This window comes from Vanessa atalanta, chromosome 8, assembly GCF_905147765.1.
Source record: "Vanessa atalanta chromosome 8, ilVanAtal1.2, whole genome shotgun sequence".
NCBI lineage: Eukaryota > Metazoa > Arthropoda > Insecta > Lepidoptera > Nymphalidae > Vanessa > Vanessa atalanta.
This window is the reverse complement of record NC_061878.1, coordinates 11,752,870-11,771,483: the sequence shown is the minus strand read 5'-3', so window position 1 is coordinate 11,771,483 and position 18,614 is coordinate 11,752,870. Positions and strand designations below refer to the sequence as shown.

The 18,614-nt window shown below is 31.8% G+C and overlaps 1 protein-coding gene across 1 annotated transcript in view; it reads right to left on the bottom strand.

Moving 5' to 3' along the window:
* Positions 1 to 18,614, bottom strand: part of LOC125065942 (guanylate cyclase 32E-like) — a 158,524-nt gene that overhangs the window by 118,869 nt on the left and 21,041 nt on the right. Inside the window, exons 3-4 of the mRNA XM_047673802.1 lie at positions 15,234 to 15,345; positions 1,358 to 1,543 (exon numbers count right to left, since the gene is read on the bottom strand). Coding sequence (XP_047529758.1) covers positions 1,358 to 1,543; positions 15,234 to 15,345 — 298 coding nt within the window. The remainder of the gene's footprint in view (positions 1 to 1,357; positions 1,544 to 15,233; positions 15,346 to 18,614) is intronic.

The following is an 18,614-nucleotide window of genomic DNA, read 5'->3' as shown; positions in this document are numbered from 1 at the left end:
CTTAATGAAACAGTTAGGTCAGGTAACGCTGACAAGTTAAGCAACAATTTAACGATAAATTATAGATCATAAACACGTGTAACGTTTAAAAAATTTAAACCATAAAGTATAATTGAATTTAGTAAATTTAAGTATTTTCTAGTCCGAGCAATTTTTACCATCAACCCGTATCCAGCCGTATTCAGACTAATAAACTTTTGCACGGAGAATGAGAAAAGTTAGTTTTCAATTAGTTTTTCAATGGATTTTTTTAAATAAACTTGGTTAAATACTTTTTCAAGCCATTATTTTAATTTTCGCTAATAATTGCGACTAACATGTTGTTGTAAATAATTAAAAAGTCCATATAACATAGACTTTCGCTAGATCCTCGTAAATTCTAAAGATAAAATACTCGTTTTAGCATTTACGCCAAAGGATTTGTATGGCAGACGCATCATTTTATCTCATTTTTCCGATTGAAACCTCTACTCTACCGTCGAACCAAGAAATATTTATTCAAACTAATCGAACTGTAGTTGGTCAAACTTTATTGCCTTATAATTTACGACTTTAAAATAAAATCAAATTCTTCAACTGTTACTTCTTCAAGGAAATTTATATAGCAAAGTACCAATCACGAATCAGATCTTGGTAACCATAAGTTGACGATTGACTTAAAATTTAGTGGAATGGCTCCTTTCGCGACATTGACGCTCACTAAGATAGAATTATTGGAAATTTCAACTTTAAGGACTTAGAAATTAGAGAACTTTGTATGAATTTTACTCTTACAAAACGAACGGAACGGAACGGAACGGAATAAACAGCTAATAATAAAATATAATCAATTATAATCAGAAACCTTAAATGAATTTATGCAAAATAGATAAGTTTTTGTGTTTTTTTTTTTTTTATATAGGACCAGATGGAGTTGATCAGAACATATAAATCATAACGGGTTCAAGTCCAGACAACCAATCATAAGTTGTCTTGAGTTATTTATTTATTTAAAATCAACAGCATTTATATTTTAACATTTAAGATATACATACCAATATAGCCGAGGACAAATTATACAACTTTAGTAAAAAATATACTCTAGACTATTGGTATATGAATAACTGGTAGACTACTAAAAAAATAAGGAACAAATTACTAAATATAAATATGTATGTGCAGGTATTAGTATATATTGTGTGTGTGTGTGAGTCTGTGTGTGTGAATGTGTGTGAATACTATATATAATTTATTGTTGTATTACTTTATATGTACTAATTAGTATGTACTATAATTGATAAGTGGTTAGTACTTTCCCAGGTGACCTTGAAGAAATCCCTACTCATGTAAACAATTATAATTTATAAACTATCGGTACCTTTATCGCATCCATTTGCTGTTCAGCGGCGGTTTGTTCATCTCCAGCGATGATCGCGAACTTGGTCCAACCGTAGGCCTTCAGCAGCGCAATGACAGACTTGCTAACTTTGTGAGCCGGGGGTAATGTCCGAGCAAAAGTTGCACCCAGACCTCCTATCTCCGGGCCTTGAGCTCCAGCACATTTCTATTGACAAGATTTTGCGTATTAAAATTCATATTTCTTTTTGCTAATTGTTACATATTCAGCTGTGTGTGTGAGAGAGCTCGTGTTGTTCCTATATGTTCTTAAAGATTATATAGTATTTACTTGAAGGTAGGGCTTTGTGCAAGCCCGTCTGATTAGGTTCCACTCATCATCAGATATCCTTCAAACAAACAGCAATACTCAGTATTATTGTGTCCCGTTTTGAATGGTCAGTAAGCCAATGTAACTACATGCACAAGGGATCTAATATTTTCGCTCCTCAGGTTGGTTATGCAATGGGGATAAAATGGTTAATATTTCTGACAATTCTGCTGTAAATTAATACGTATTTATATAAAAGATTGCATTTATATTAAATAAAGGAACCAATTAAAAATTTTGGTGATCAAGCAATATGTAGTAATTACATCGCAAATGGGAAACTTTCATGTATTGGATCCCACGCACTATATTAGATAAAGTATGATTTTTCAATGAACAAGCAAATATTAGATTAGATTTTTCAATGAACAAATAAATAGCAGGTTAGAACGCATGCATCTTAACCGATGATTGCGGATTCAAACCCAAGCAAGCACCACTGAATTTTCAAGTGTTTAATTTGTGTTTATAATTATTCATCTCGTATTCGGCGATGAAGAAAAACATCGTGAGGAAACCTCCATCTGTCTAATTTCAAAGAAAATCTGCTAAAAGAGAGAAGAGACCTTATCCCAGCAGTGGGAAATTTAATGTGATAAAACGTCGCACATAGAATAAGAAATCCGTATTTAAAAATAAACAAATAGTCTAAACATGTTAACAGCGATATTTAAAAACTACGAGTAAATCCCGCCAATAGTACAAATCTTTTTAACATTATATATAAACATTTATATAATCTATTCATTTTAAAGGTTATTTCTTGTAAACGTGATTTTCCTAACAATAATATATATAAGAGCCGAGATGGCCCAGTGGTTAGAACGCGTGCATCTTAACCGATGATTTCGGGTTCAAACCCAGGCAGGCACCACTGAAATTTCATGTGCTTAATTTGTGTTTATAATTCATCTCGTGCTCGGCGGTGAAGAAAAACATCGTGCGGAAACCTGCATGTGTCTAATTTCAACGAAATTCAGCCACATGTGTATTCCGCCAACGATAATATATGAACAGCGAATTTGATGCCGTTGAGATTCGCTTCTAAGATCACCCAAAATTGATTAACCCATGAATTTAAATTAAAATCATAATATACTTAATTCAAGTTAGCTTTTACAAGCACTTTTTAATCGTCATTGTACAAACTATATTAAGTAAACCCACAGCCGGTTCGGAATGTAGAGTCTACCGAGTAGAACCGGCAAGGAACTCAGTAGTTACTCTTTTTCAACATTTAAAATATAAAGTTATGTTATCCAAATACAAGTCAACAAGGATTAGTTCCACCCCTTTCTATCATCTATATAATCCTGTATTGAATATGTTTTTTATTAATGTATTTGAATGTTAATATAAGTTAATATTTCTTACAGCGCCTTTGTCTATGGGATTTGGTGACCACTTACCATCAGGTGGCCCATATGCTCGTCCGCCAACCAATGCCATAAAAAAAAAGAAAAAAAATAATTTGAATATGATGCTGCCACAGTTTAAAAATAAATTCAACTAGACAGTAAGAACACAGCTGGAATACATTACAATACATATAATTAATAATACCGATATTTTACCAAATGATGAACGAAATTAATTTGTCAATTCAACCAACTAGAATTAATGTTACAGTACATAACAAATATCCGGGCGATTTATAAATCGACGATTATAACAATTATGTATTAAATTTAAAGATTTAATTAAATTGTTATTTAAATTTTTCATATTATGTATTGTATGTATGTATCATATTACATGTTGTGTTTTAGTGTAAAATCCATGATGAGCTTAGCAATTTTTTTATTTTTTTATATTATAGTTTGGCGGACTAGCAAATGGGCCACCTGATGGTAAGTGATAGACAATGGCGCTGTAAGAAATATTAACCATTCCATACATCGCCAATGCGCCACCAACCTCGGGAACTATGATGTTATGTCCCATGTGCCTGTAGTTACACTGGCTCACTCACCCTTCAAACACTATAATACTGTTTACTGCTGTTTGGCGATAGAATATATGACGAGTGGGTAGTACCTACCCAGATGGGCTACCACCAAGTAAAGCATTTTGGTGTGATTGTTAGCACTCACATAAATAAAACAAAAACATGTGTACACGGGCTAGCTCGCATTGTACAATGGTTGTATTTATATGCACGCGAAACTTCGCGTTGTTTCAACAGACTTTTACAAATTTCGAAACCTACGACAGGTTTTGTTTTAATTTAATCTCATCAATGTAAACTAACGACATCTGTTCGCAATTTTTTTTTAATACAATCATAGCGCCTCTCTCTACGCGGCCAGTAACTTTTTTCCACACTCTAAAATTAATTATTTGTTAAATCTTAACCATTTAGTAAATTTCAATCAAGAGTCTTGTTTAATTTTCTGCCCATCTAAGGCTGAAGATCTTCAAAATGAGACCATAACCGGTCTTTTATGTGCAGCTATCGTCCCATAATCACTGGGACAAAAAACGGCTTACGCTATTAATATACTCGTATAAGATGACAGAACGATTGTGTACTCAAACAAAGTCGCAAACGTAAAGCTAGCTTTATTGAGGATATATTCGATATAGAGTAACTTATATGAGATTCTGAACAACAACCTAAAAACAGGCGATTCATAGTAGAACTGATCCGGTTATGAACAGACTATAATAGCATCCAGTTCATGGGAAACCGACTTTGGATTCTATGTAGATATTGTCTGGAATTTACGACTCCTAATGCAGACTCTTATTGAGACTACATATGAATACCAAAATTTGTTTCTAAAAATATCTAATTAAAACAACAACAACAACAACAATTAAATTGTAATACTGCCTGTTAATTCAAACATGCAAGCACTCTAAAATAACCAATACAATTTCAATATAAAATAAGACAAAAACACGGAAAAAACGTTTGTAGACTAGAGATACACACGTAACAATAAAAATACATGATACACATACTATTCTTATTATATACTAGTTATTACCCGAGACTCTGCTCGCATTTTAGGGGATGTTTGTCTGGTGTAAGGCTTAAAAATTAAACTATGTCTTTCCTAGGAATTTAACCTTGCTTCATACCAAATTTCATCAAATTCGGTTTAGTGATTTAGCCGTGTAAGAGCAACAGACACACAGAGCTACGAATATAATATCAGTATAGATAAATAAACAAAAAAATTATCTATCATGAATACTATGCAAAAGTTAACAGGTAAAGATAATCAATTGTAAATTTATGAAGAAGTTTATATTTTAAAATTTGAAATATAACTTAAGACTTCTTATATGATAGAACCTTTAAAATTGTATCAACATAGACAACCTTTACAAAAATATACCGTATTTATCGTGAGCCGCTTAAGGTGTGTATACTATATAATACGTACCTATAGGCTAGTAACAACCGTAATAAAGTAGATGTCGAACGTTATAAACGTATTGAATCTCCGCTGTAAGGTCAACATTACAAGGCAACCCTACTTTGCCTAGCATAGTTGTGATTTATTTATTTATTTAGGACAACTAGCAAAAAATTCACTAAAAATATGCTCGATGTAGGGCTTTAAGCAGTTTGCTCGTCTGGGTATGTAACAAACTTATGCGTGAGCGTGAGTAAGCCAAGGTAAGCAAGTTAGCTCCCAAGGTTTTTGGTACATCGTCTATCTAAGGAGTTGTTAACATCTATACTTAACATTTATAGTACTCAAAAAAAATGGACTTTTACTAAAATACCACGACACGTGCAAAATTAAATCAACAACAAAATTTAATTTTGCACGTGTCTGTCGTGTTTGTATAACACTGATTCGCTGTCAATATAACAAGTAGGGCAATTATAGACAAAAGGTAAACGGAAAATAAGATAAAAAACTAAACGAGTGCTGTTTAGTACGTGACCGTGAAACAAGATTAGCCTCATATTTCAACTGGACCGTGTTGTGCAGAAATGGACCAACCAGCAAAAAACAAAAAAAAATTAAATACATTTAATATAATATGCATAATGATTACGAAGAATGTATTGAGTAATTTAAACTTTCTCCATTGTCGAAACGTAGAAGTTTTTCACTTCATATTTCTAAGTAGAATCGTTACTAGGTCGATTTTATTAATTCAGACTTATTACAAAAGCTTACTTTTAAAGTTCCCACCAGAGTACCTTGGTCAATTAATTAACGTTTGTTTAATAAACCAAAGCATTGCACAAATCTTAAATTACATAGTCCACTTTCACAAGTGTATAATGTTGATAATAATGTTGAAAATATAATGTTTTATGATGAGTATTAAAACAGTCGATCTAAATGTTACGTCCATTGCATCTATGAAAAAGATCTTATGGGGTGAAATTGTGTGTAAGTTGATGCATCCTTTCTCATATCTTTTTGATAAAGATTTCTTTTTAAAATTAAGAAGCTACGTTAGGTTAAGATGTTGATTTGTTTTCTTTTCGTGCATGCTGAGTTCTTCTTTAATTAATTGTGACACTTATAATATAACTTTACTTTTGTTATATTATATTAATTTTTTTTTTTTTTTTTAATCAGTGTAGACAGCCAGAAGAACCAAATAAAATAAATAAATAAATAAAAAAATAAATCATGTCACTCAGACCGATTTCAGTCACGGAGGGCAATCTCAAGGGAGACCAGCCAACTAAGCACGGCATATCATAGTTCCCATATACGGATGCACTCTGTATTCCCTCGCTCTCATAATCGGATGAGACGGCAAATCCGACTTGATCGAAAAGAGTTTAGGCGCAGGACCAACGGCGCTACGTGTCCGTAGCACGACACTGTACACGCTTCTAGCATTCAGACTTCGGGCTTTGGCAGAAAAATCCACTAACTTTTATCGGCACTACCTGGTATTACTACACTACCTACTCAAAACCTCAGGATCTGTCACCTTATGTCAACTCAAAAGACCAACGAGGCAGTCTCGGCTATGCATAACATTACAGTTACACACATGTGTAATTTATCAGGATTACTGTCACCATAAAAATGATATCCTCTTTTATATATTAACAATTTTTATTTGAAATGTTGTGGGTTGGTACACTTCTATACGAAAGAAACCAACTCTTCCTTCTAAATGGTTAATTCTTAACGTAAGAGGAAAACTAAAATAAACTATAATATTATGTCTATAATTACACTGACTCACTCACCCCAAACCGTTAAAAAACAACACTGAGTATTGCTACTTAGTGATAGAATATACGATGAGTAGGGGCTGTCTATCCAGGCGGGCTTGCACCAGGCTCTATCACCAATTTTGTTTTGTATTATCAAAACAGCCAATTTTACTAAACATCATGTTTCGTTTACTTCGATAACTTATATAATATATTTTATATTAAAAATCTGCGTCGTAAAATACGAAATAATTTAAAGTTACTATAAAAAGCGACATCTTTGCCAAACAATAAACATTTCAAAGCCTTACTAATTGAAACGTTCTTCTTTACAGTGAGAGCACCTCCCTTAAATAGACATCTAATGTCATCAAACACTAAAATCCTCTAATCTCGCTCACTCAAATGTCTCCCCTGTGTAGTGTATACATATTTATATGAGATTTTCCTTTTATAAATAATTCATGGTACCAACTAATCTTTTCTAATGACAACAAGGATTACAATGAGCTACTAGGATTATAGTAAGTCCTAGATTTATTATGAAACGGAACAATACATAGAATTCCTTTTTGGCGGTTGATTATACGATAAGTGGGTGGTACCTATTCAGATGGGCTTGCGGAAGGTTGGGAGCGCATTGCTTATGTGGGAAATGATTAAAATTTCATACGACGCCAATGTCACCGATCGGGCACCAATTCTTTGAAAAAAGTCAGTCAATCACCTTTTCAAATAATATCTTCATGCCCATTTAAATTAAGTTAAATAGGAATGAAGATATTATTTCTGTAACGATCTAACTATACAAATAAAATTTAGTAATGATTTTTCACAGTATTTTATATTAATACATTTATAAGACATATAAATAATATAAATATATACATATATAAGTATTAAATATCAAAATATTTAAGCATTTATATATTTATCCGCTCTCTGTCTCGAATTCTCGGGGCTCAAATATATATATGTTGTGTATTGTAATATTTGTATCCGCTCGCAGCTCCCGAGTGAAATCTAAACCATCCAAGGACCCACACAAAACCCCGAGGCAAGGGAACGTACACACGCCGAACTTCGAACGCCGGATTCCAGACTGTTACTGAAATTTCTTTAACAGATAAACTCAAAAACTGAATACCAGTCTGCTCTGTGGTTAGAACCTATTCTCATTAGAGTCTCAAGTCTGGAGTGAGATAATTAGAAGTTTTAGAATCAAGCGCCTCGGATAGCAAATAAAATTATTAGGTAGGGCATGCCCGTCTGGGTAGGTACCACCCACTCATCAGATATTCTACCGCTAAGTAGCAGTACCTAGTATTGTTGTGTTTCGGTTTGAAGGGTGAGTTCGAAAATATAAATAAAGGCACAAGGGACATAACATCTTTATTCCTAAGGTTGGTACATTGGCAATGTAAGGAATGGTTTCTTACAGCGCCATTGTATATGGGTGGTTTTTGCTCCATTTTGCTCGTCGGCCATTAAAAAAAAAGTTCTGCTCCTAATTCCCTTTTGTGTAAGATTATCGCTCTATCGGATTATAAGAGCGAGAAAATAAAATATCTTCAGTCTAGTCTTTGAAATTTTAGACGGGTTGAAAAAGACTTATTTCTTAATAAAGATTTGCAATTTATTATCTCATATACATAATGTTTTTTTTTCTTTGTATGTCAATCCCGTGAAACCTAATGACGTTATCAGTATTTCATAGTATATTACCAAGTTACTGATAGCTTAATATATTTATAAAATTATTTACGAATTATTCCTATAAATGATAAAGTCAAATTATTCCTATAAATGATATCGAAAAAAATATATATATTAATTTTCTATACAAAGGAAATTTCGAAAATAACTTTCTGAAAATACAAATAAATTGGTAAACTAAACTGAGAGCAACTGAGAGAGAGAAACAACATACTAAGGTCAAATTATCACGACGCACTTTATCTTAAAAGATTTACCTAACTTCACAACAAAAGAATCAGGGTCGATGTACGCATTTTCCAGGGTTTTCCAGGTAAATCTGTTATTTAATCAAAAGCAACTGAAAGTTGTCTAACAAAATTGTATATAAGGGGGTATTTTTATTTTTATTCTTGGTATGGCTGTAGAGCATAATTTTGTAATTTTTTGAGCATGTGTGAGTGTTAGGCTTTATTCATATTATTTTAATGTGTTTGTTTGTGTTTGTAGACACAACGCCCCGTAACGTTTAATTTATTATTTGTATAAAAATATTGTTGCAGTACATAAATATACTTGCTTTGTAAAAGAAAATATGATTTATATAATTATGTACGACACACACGCGTGAACTCGCTGGTTCATCAAGAAAAGGGGAAAAGAAAAAAGTTTTGCGGTAATTAACCTCTTCGAGTGATTTTAGCTGAGGGATTTTTTAACGTAAACAATATTGCAATTACATAATAAATTGTACAAATCTGAACTTTCGTACCGATTCCCGGCCGAGTCGATGTAGAAAAAATTCATTAGTTTTCTATGTTGTCTTGGGTCTGGGTGTTTGTGGTACCGTCGTTACTTCTGATTTCCATAACACAAGTGCTTTAGCTACTTACATTGGGATCAGAGTAATGTATGTGATGTTGTCCAATATTTATTATATTTAATCCAATAGTATATAATAATAATCTCAATAGAATCTCATAAGAGGTGCTGTAACATAATTCAATGAACACTTCTTGTAGTTAACAGTAAACACACTATACAATTTAAAATTATTTTCCCGAAAATTATCTTCCGGGAGAAAGAGGTAGTGGTGTGTTGTGAGAGTGAGTTAAGAAATATATTTTTCCAAGGATTTGGTTGATTTTTTTATTATATACAAGTATATTGTAAGATGATATAAAAGCATGTAGGTAGCTATCGTTGATTTTCTAATCGACTAAGTTGAACATTTAATCAACATCCATCCATTATAATTGAATTTTGGGTAAACTTCTTTTTTTTTAAGTATAGGCAGGCGAACGGGTAAATTGATCACCTGATGATAAATGGTCAAAATCGCCCATAGTTATCGGCGCTGTAAAAATATTAAGTGGCTGTAGAATACCCGATGAACGTGTGATATCAACCATTCACTTAACTTAACCAACCAAACAATCTTGCACTGAGTCGCTGAATTAAATTCTAAAAATTCTAAAAAAATGGTGGAATCTTAAATTCTAGTACCAGTGGTACTATTGAATTTAGTCTTGGTAAATAACGATTCGAAAGTTTCGTGATTTATTTGATTTGACTTTTAAGCGTGCAAACAAATAAAAATTTAAATTTCGAAAATTGTCTGTTCCTTATAGTACAGGCACAATAATTCAAAATTGGATTCCCAAAAATTCATCACCCAGAAGATGAACACGGAGTTTAGGCACGGTCGTGTTTTGTTCGGAATATTCCCGAATTCAACTATCTCGATAGACAGTAAAGGCTTTAAAATTTGTCAGGTATATTCAGTTGGTTGCGGGGAATTGCTAAAATGTTACAAAAAAAAAATCGAATGAATGAATGCGAAGGTTTTACATAATAAAAGAAAAAAAAATCTAAAACATCTAACATCTAAGGCTGATTGAGGCTATTTTTATTACAGATATATTCGCTGTGGAATGGTTCTAAAAATATAAATACCAAACGTGAAAAGGAAAGTTATAGGTCCTATAGTAGATAAATATATTCAAATAGAAAATGAAGTATTTTATGCAAACATTTTTTTTTTAATTGAAATTGGTAGAAATGCCGTATAATTTCTATGGACTACAGTGACCACGCATATAATACACAGTGCGCATAAAAATAAAAAATAAAAAATCCTTGCCAGCTTTGGTCTAACTATCAATTGAGCGAATGATATTAAAGTGCATTCCGTGTATTTATGTTGATAATGCATATGAATAATAATTTATTTTTAATTACAATAATTCAAACTAAATATTTCAAATAAGTTTCATATTTCAATCGCAGTGACATCTCAAAGAGTAACCAACCGCATTTGATGTCAAAGATTTATCATACCTAATATTATATTTGATTTATTGTTCAAAGATAAAAAAAATATTGCATGATCCCAATAAACGTCTTTCTCAAGATCTGATCAATAAGAAAGTATGTAATACTTTGAAAAAAATATATTTGACTACCTTTATTTAAAATCCGCACACCTTCCAGCCGCATACATTATAATGATATTAGGTATGTCTATCTAAAGGTCGTCTGAAAGAGATTACTGCTTAAGGCTTTTGTACCATTTTTATGTTTTTCTCGCGTTTTTCTGTGCTATTTACTGTGTTTGTTTGTATTGTGTATTTATTATAATTTATTAAACATATAAACTATAAGCTTTATAAGCATATAAGCTACGTAAAAAATAAAGATGGAGTCATAAATAACAGATAGTCGTCAATGTACGAGTATATAATGAATAGTCTAATTCTAGTCTTTCCGTCTGACTTTTAGTCCATTCTAACTTCTGTTAAAAATTAATCTTAATACAAAAATAAAAAATGTGTTTCCCTATCCATCATATTATTTTCACTATTTTGTACACAATTATACACAACTGGTAGGCGGAAGAACAAATAGGCCACCTTATGGTAAGTGGTGACCACCGCCCATTGGTACTGTAAGAAATATTAACCATTCCTTACATAGTCAATGCACCACTAATCTGGAAACTTAGACGTTATGTCCCTTGTATCCATAGTCACACTGGCTCATTCAATCTTCAAACTGGAATAATATATACATACAATGATTGCCGAATGGTGGTGCCGTGCCGTGGTCATCGAATTAACAATGAAAAACTTACTTTTTGTCTAGAATTTAATAGTTTAACTTTATGAAAGCTTTACAAAAAAATTAAGTCGAATTCATTTAATACCCGACAGACGTGGTTCTGTCTGGACTATATACTATATCTTACTATATAATTATTAGGACTATATTATTATTCTTAAATACATCTTTAAGTCAAGATCCAAAAATGAAGATATGCAAATTTCCTAAAAAAAGTACAAATATCTATATTTTGTTAAATTTATCTGTTCCGACTCCGCAAAGTCAATAAATCATTCTTGGGGCAAGGTATCCGCTTCTATAAAAAATTCCGCAGACATTTTTAACTTTTCGTAGATTCAAGTCAATTTTAAAAAATACATTTGTAAAGAAGGCATATTATTCGATACAAGATTATATTGATGAAAAAAAAGCGTGGAGTTAACGCTTGTTGACTTCCAGGCAGGAGACATGACAGACTTATATAATTGTATTTAACTAACATGACTGTATTTTTAGATGTTGAAAAAGAATAATTACTGATTTTCTTGCTGGTTCTTCTCGGCAGAATCTACATTCCGAACTGGTGGTAGGTTTACTTTAAATAGTTTGTTAAATGACAATTCAAAAGTGCTTGTAAAAGCCTACTTGAAAAAAGTATATTTTGATTTTGTTAGTATCGGTAGATAAAATCCTTTAATCCAATTTTAGACCAGTTTAAAACAAGCGAATTGGCTAAAATTTTACATATTTTTTTTTGTTTTAGATTAAAATACATATAATCTTATACAATTTTATTGCAAGGAGTAAATTAAAACTTGTCTTAAAATATATTTTTATTTATATCTATCAAATCAATCATGTATTTGGCTCAAGTGAACTTAATAATATTTAAATTAACAGCTTCCACGATGCTAGCGAAAAGATCGATCGTGTAGTTCTTATTTTTGTGCATCCGCTTCAGTGAAATATTCATAATAGTCGACGACAATAATGACATTCTTATTACTTTTTATTTTACAAAAATCTTTTCTCACGAGTAATCGGACTTATGTACGAAGTCATGAGAAGAACATTGGCTTATTTACGTTCACTTTAACTTTTCATATATAAATAAAGATACACTTTATATTTTTACAAAGAACTCCATGTATAAAAATACGTTTAAGTGAAAGTAAGTTTATTTGACGTTAAAAATAAAACAAACATGGACTTCTTGAAATTAAATTTTAAAAAGATTATAGAAATTTGTAAAGGAAAAAAAAAAAGGTAAAATTATTTATTTGCATCTGACTAGGAAGTAGTCATCGATCATAAACATTTAAAAAATTACCTCCGACAAGAAAAAAATATAAAAATATTAGAACGGGTACTGAATAGTGAAGACTTAAATTTTTTTTTTTTTTCAAATCTGTTTAAAGTCGATGCCTTGATGAATTTAATTTTTTTTGTAAATATTTCAGGCCAATTCAGAATTGTTTAAGTAATTAAATGTTTAGACTATAAATTCACCTATAACTATAATTTTATGTAGACTTAATTACACTAATGCATTTGTTATGTTCGAAACGCTTTACACCTTCAGCCACTTTGATTAAATCTTCCACAATATTCTAGTTTCTCCTTAAATGTATTTTTAAAACACGTGCGTGGGAGTTATGCAAAGGCCAATTTTATACGCAAGCATATTAAAAATAGGTTACATAACAAACAATAACTACTTTATTTAACTATAATATGGTAAAAAACTTCTTACTACCGGTGGCGTCGTTTTATTTAATGTAATCCTGTAAGCTGATGATAAGTAAAAAACATTAAACATTCCTTATATTGCCAATGCCCCACCAATTTTGGCTACTAAGATATTAGTAGTTACACTGGTTCACTATCCGTTTAAATCGAAACAGGACAATTCTAAGTATTGATATTTGGCGGTAGAATAATATTACGAAGAAAAGGTGAATAAGAAAAACATTTTGCTTGAAGTTAGTTTGAATCCGTGTATATTATATTCTATATGATAGTTTCTAATTTGTCAAACAATTGTTAATACTTCTGCATTGAATAAAGGAAATTGATTTGATTGATATAAAAACCATGAAGCGGCTTATTTCTCGGCTACCTTCCTAAACGAACAATTATCTTTAATCATAAACATGGATGTATAAAATACGACTAATATTATAATCTACAAGAAATAATAGTATCAAAATTGTCTTCTTTATCCTTCTTTTTACACTAGCTAATACAAATTTGTATTGTTAGGAAATGGGCTCGCTTTTTACGAGACGAACTCGCACTTTGCTCTGGCTCAATAGAATTTTTACGTAGACGAACTAATACAAATCTTAATTATAATATTTGTTTTATGTGGACTCACTATTTTTTTATAATTTGTAGTTCTTCAATTTATATTAAATTCAACTCAGTTATGCGGACAGCTGAATTTCTTAAAAATATTTAATATTGACAGATACACGAGTATGTGTTACGTTTTCGAGTGGCAAGTCGTCGTATTCCACTTCCCTGGTTACTAATAAGCGGAGAGATTGATTCAATTTGCCGCCATTATGGTTTTGGTGGTCGACTTGCATAGATACGTAGAGAGATACATTCCGTGTTCGGTGGAGTGCTTAACCGTAATATGTGGCTTACTACTAAATGAACCGTTCAAATTATCGTTATAATTATAATTGATTGATGTTCTTGTAGCTTATACGGATATATTATGAAGTCTCTAGTTCGAATCCTCGGTTGCCACTATAAACACTACAAAGTTTTTCTGTGACAGCAGCTCCGCAGCACTGAGTTTAAAAATTAGTATTACACATCCGTGTTTCGTAAAGCTAACATCATTGATCCTTATTTATCTCCGATCATGTAAAATTACTGCTCCATTAGAATAAGAAATCAAGGAATAGAGTTCTCCTATGCATCTTCTGCATAAAGAATTTTCCTAAAAAAAAAGTTTGTCTTTGAAATTGGTTAGTTCCCGAAATTTGGTATGGAGCGAATATTCTGTTTGTAATTTATATATATCTCGCAGCGATTTTTAATAAAGGCTAAAAGATACAGATTACTAAAAAAGTATCTAAGTAGATTAGTTATAGGAAATTACTATCCTTAATTAGTAAAATTTTAAACTATTTAATATTCTGTTGTAGTTACTAAATTAACTTTTTTATTATTACAAGATCTTACCCGCCTTCTTCACTGAGTATAAAATAACCCTGAAAAAATGAAATAAGAATCAACGGAATTTATGTATGTAGTATTATGACGTATGTGACATGTACCGTTATTTTTCTTTCCTATACCTTAAGGTTCCTGAATGAATTTCTGTCTTAGTGATAAAACTGCCTCTTGCCTACACTTTTCTATATTATTTTTGTATATGTTTCATATAAAGAATATTTTTTATTTTCTAGTTTCATACATCCCATAACAATAATTTGGGCCAATTTTACTGAATAGTATTTATAACTGAAATAATATGTCATTTTATTTTTTCCAATGTACCCTCCTGACGTAAGCAATAAAATTTAAAAATTAAACGTTTTATATAAATAAATGACTACTTACGTGCGAGATGAGAGGCAGATTCCAAGCAGCAGCAAGCTTCGCCTCCGTGTGACATGTGCCATCAGGTCCGAAGAATGCCACCACACCGAGGTCACGCATTTGCGTCATAACTCTGTAGAAGACGTTTTCAGCATCAGAATTCAAAACATATAACAATTCTATTTGAAACTGTAACGCGATTTCACGAAGACTTTGTTGTTGTGAAATCAGCTCATTATTCAATTTCTGGAAAATAATAATCCGTATCATAGAGTGAGTTCTATTGAAATACAACAATCTGAATTCATTCGTAAAACCTCAAACAAAACACGACCCGAATAGAACAACTGACAGAATTTAAAAACTTAATCGAAGGTTGTTGGTTTGAGTCCTGTAGGGAATTTAAACTTGTATAATATTCATTTGGATTCATTAAGATTGGGCTGTAATCTAAACGCCCATTGATCGCCTATTGCTTGATCAACTGCCAGTTCAAATCAAATCCAAGTTAATTTGATTTTAATTAGTGTTTTAACTGGAAGTTGGACTGACTGACAGATGTCACTTTACATGGATTTTGGTAACATTGACAGATCGTATTGATGTTGATCGATGACGATATATTAAATCAACGTATATTTGCCATTGATTTATTGTTTTATTCAACGTAAAAGAAATTACATTTAGAAAAACATATCTAGCAGTATAACAAAAACAATAGATGGCCTTACTGTGCACTGAGATGATATGCATAAGATTAATTGCTTATAATAAAAATCAATTAGATATTTAGTTTTAAAAGATATTGTTCTAAAATTTGGCCTATTTCTTTATTCTTTAATAAACATTAATCCCGAGACTACATTTCTTAGTTTTAGATTAAGTCTAGACGCTACGAATGAATGATTTTTACTTTTAATTTTGAAAACTACTTTGATCATTATACTAATTAAGTGTCACAAACAAATAATTTAAAGATGTAACGACGCAATCCGTGGCCTCACAAAAAAAATTTAATAGGATCGATCACATGCAAGGCGTGAGACATTTCTCTAACTCAAATTAATATTCGCGTTGAGTACATAAAACTCTTAAATTGCGGACCTAATTTAAAATTATAAAATAAAATAAAGTAGATCTATTATATATTATATTATAAATTAGTTATTAATCTACTAATACGTTGTAACAGAATCATGCAGATATAAAAGCTTAAGGGTTAATTAATAATAAATAGATAGAAAAGCCTAGATGGCCCAGTGGTTAGAACGCGTGCATCTCAACCGATGATTGCGTGTTCAAACCCAGGCAAGCACCACTGAGTTTTCATGTGCTTAGTTTGTGTTTATAATTCATCTCGTGCTCGGCGCTGAAGGAAAACATCGTGAGGAAACCTGCATGTGTCTTATTTCAACGAAATTCTACCACACGTGTATTCCACCAACCCGCATTGGAGCAGCGTGGTGGAATATGCTCCATACCTTCTCCTCAGAAGGAGAGGAGGCCTTGGCTCAGCAGTGGGAAATTTACAGTCTGTTAATGTAAAAAAAAATGTAAGATAGAAAAGGAAAGTCATCATAAATTTATTTACTTTTTCCGATTCAAGGAATAAATAACTGCTAGTTTATAGTTTATATTTGAGCAAATTTTATACAACGTGCACTAATCAGCTATAATTATTATGTTAATTTTAATCAAGTGTTATTGTTGAGTAGAAAATAGTCGGGCCGGGACTTCTACGAGCGAACGCTGTTGAAACTATAACGGATGTACACGAAAACTTAGTAGCTTAAGTTGCTTCAGATCAGTGTTTCAAAAATATTTACATTAAAATATAAATTTGTATGCATTTAACTTTTACAGAAAAGTCACGCTTAATATTTTACATTGAATAAAGAGGAAAAATAACGATGTAATCCAATTCTAATTTGGCATATTATAATGCATAAGTGTTTGCGCATAATAACTTTCGTAATCCGATGCGGCGCCAAATCCCACACGACCTGAACGAGTTCAAGTATAGGACCAACGGCTTTACCTGCTTTTCGTGGCATGGGACTGTACATACTGCCATCTTTCACATTCCATACTACTACTGAGTAGTTTTTGGCGGAAAAACCAAAAACTTTCTCTTTTTCAATAGCTCCCTTCAAACTTAAATACAACAACACAAAGTACCTATTGTTATTTGGCGGTAGAATGCACCTAGGTAGGTAGGTGGTACCTACCCAGACGGGCTTGCATAAAGCCACCACATAGATAGGTAAAAGTTTATAGGTATAAATTAGGATTAGGTAACAAATGTTGATGTATTCGGCATGGCGGTATAATGTCTTGTTTAAAGTTTAATAATTTGAAAACCACTTCAGTTAGTTTTGTTTAAAGCGTGACCATTAATTGTATATGTTAATTGTAACATCGTATTGAATATTTATTTATATAGTATATCATAATGGTATGATTTCATTTTAACAAACCCAAATGGATGAGAGAAGGAAAACATCTTGAGGAAACTTGCACATGTTTGATGAAATTCTGCTACAAGTTTATCCACTAACCTTCAATGCAAAAGCATGATGGAACGAACTCCAAATATATTCATTTTCAGCGTAATCGATGTAACAAACACAAGTACAATTTTTATGTTAATTAATTCGATGATTTGCTGTGTAATTCATTTTCTTAATAACGTTTTATGTAGCAATTTTAAAACCACAACAGTTAAAGTTTATTTTTTGTAGCGTGAAAATATACTACGAAACGTAATTGCTCTTTTTATATTACTGTGGCGTTTCGCTTTAAGCGTAATTTATTGATCCAGCAAGTTTGCCCTACAGAATAACCCACAGTTTATATTTTCAATGAAAATAATTACAATAATATTATTGTTGATACACGATCTCTTCGTGCACATTGACCTATGACACTTATCAGATCAAACTATAAAAATTGAAATGCTTTTCTGAAAAAAATGATTACCATACTGAAAGTAAATATTCTTTTTTTATGTCATATAGGTGAATTGCCAAATGGTTGCCATAGTTGCCTAGACGTTAGTACTTGAAAAAATATTAATCATTCCTCATAACCAATGCGCCAAATATGGGAACTAGATGTTATGTCCCTTGTGCCTTTTTTTATGATATCGGCAGGCGAACGAGCAAATGGGCCACCTGATGATAAATGGTTACCACCGCCCATAGACAATGGCGTTGTAAGGAATATTAACCATTCCTTACATCACCAATGCGCCACCAACCACCACTAAGTAGGACCACGTAATTAATGTTGTGGTTCATTTTATTTATAAACTTTAATGCAGTTATTTAAAAAGCAAAATACTTTAACGTAGCGTGACAGTTACCCATAGAGGTAATTTTCTGCATAGTAATTATCGTATAA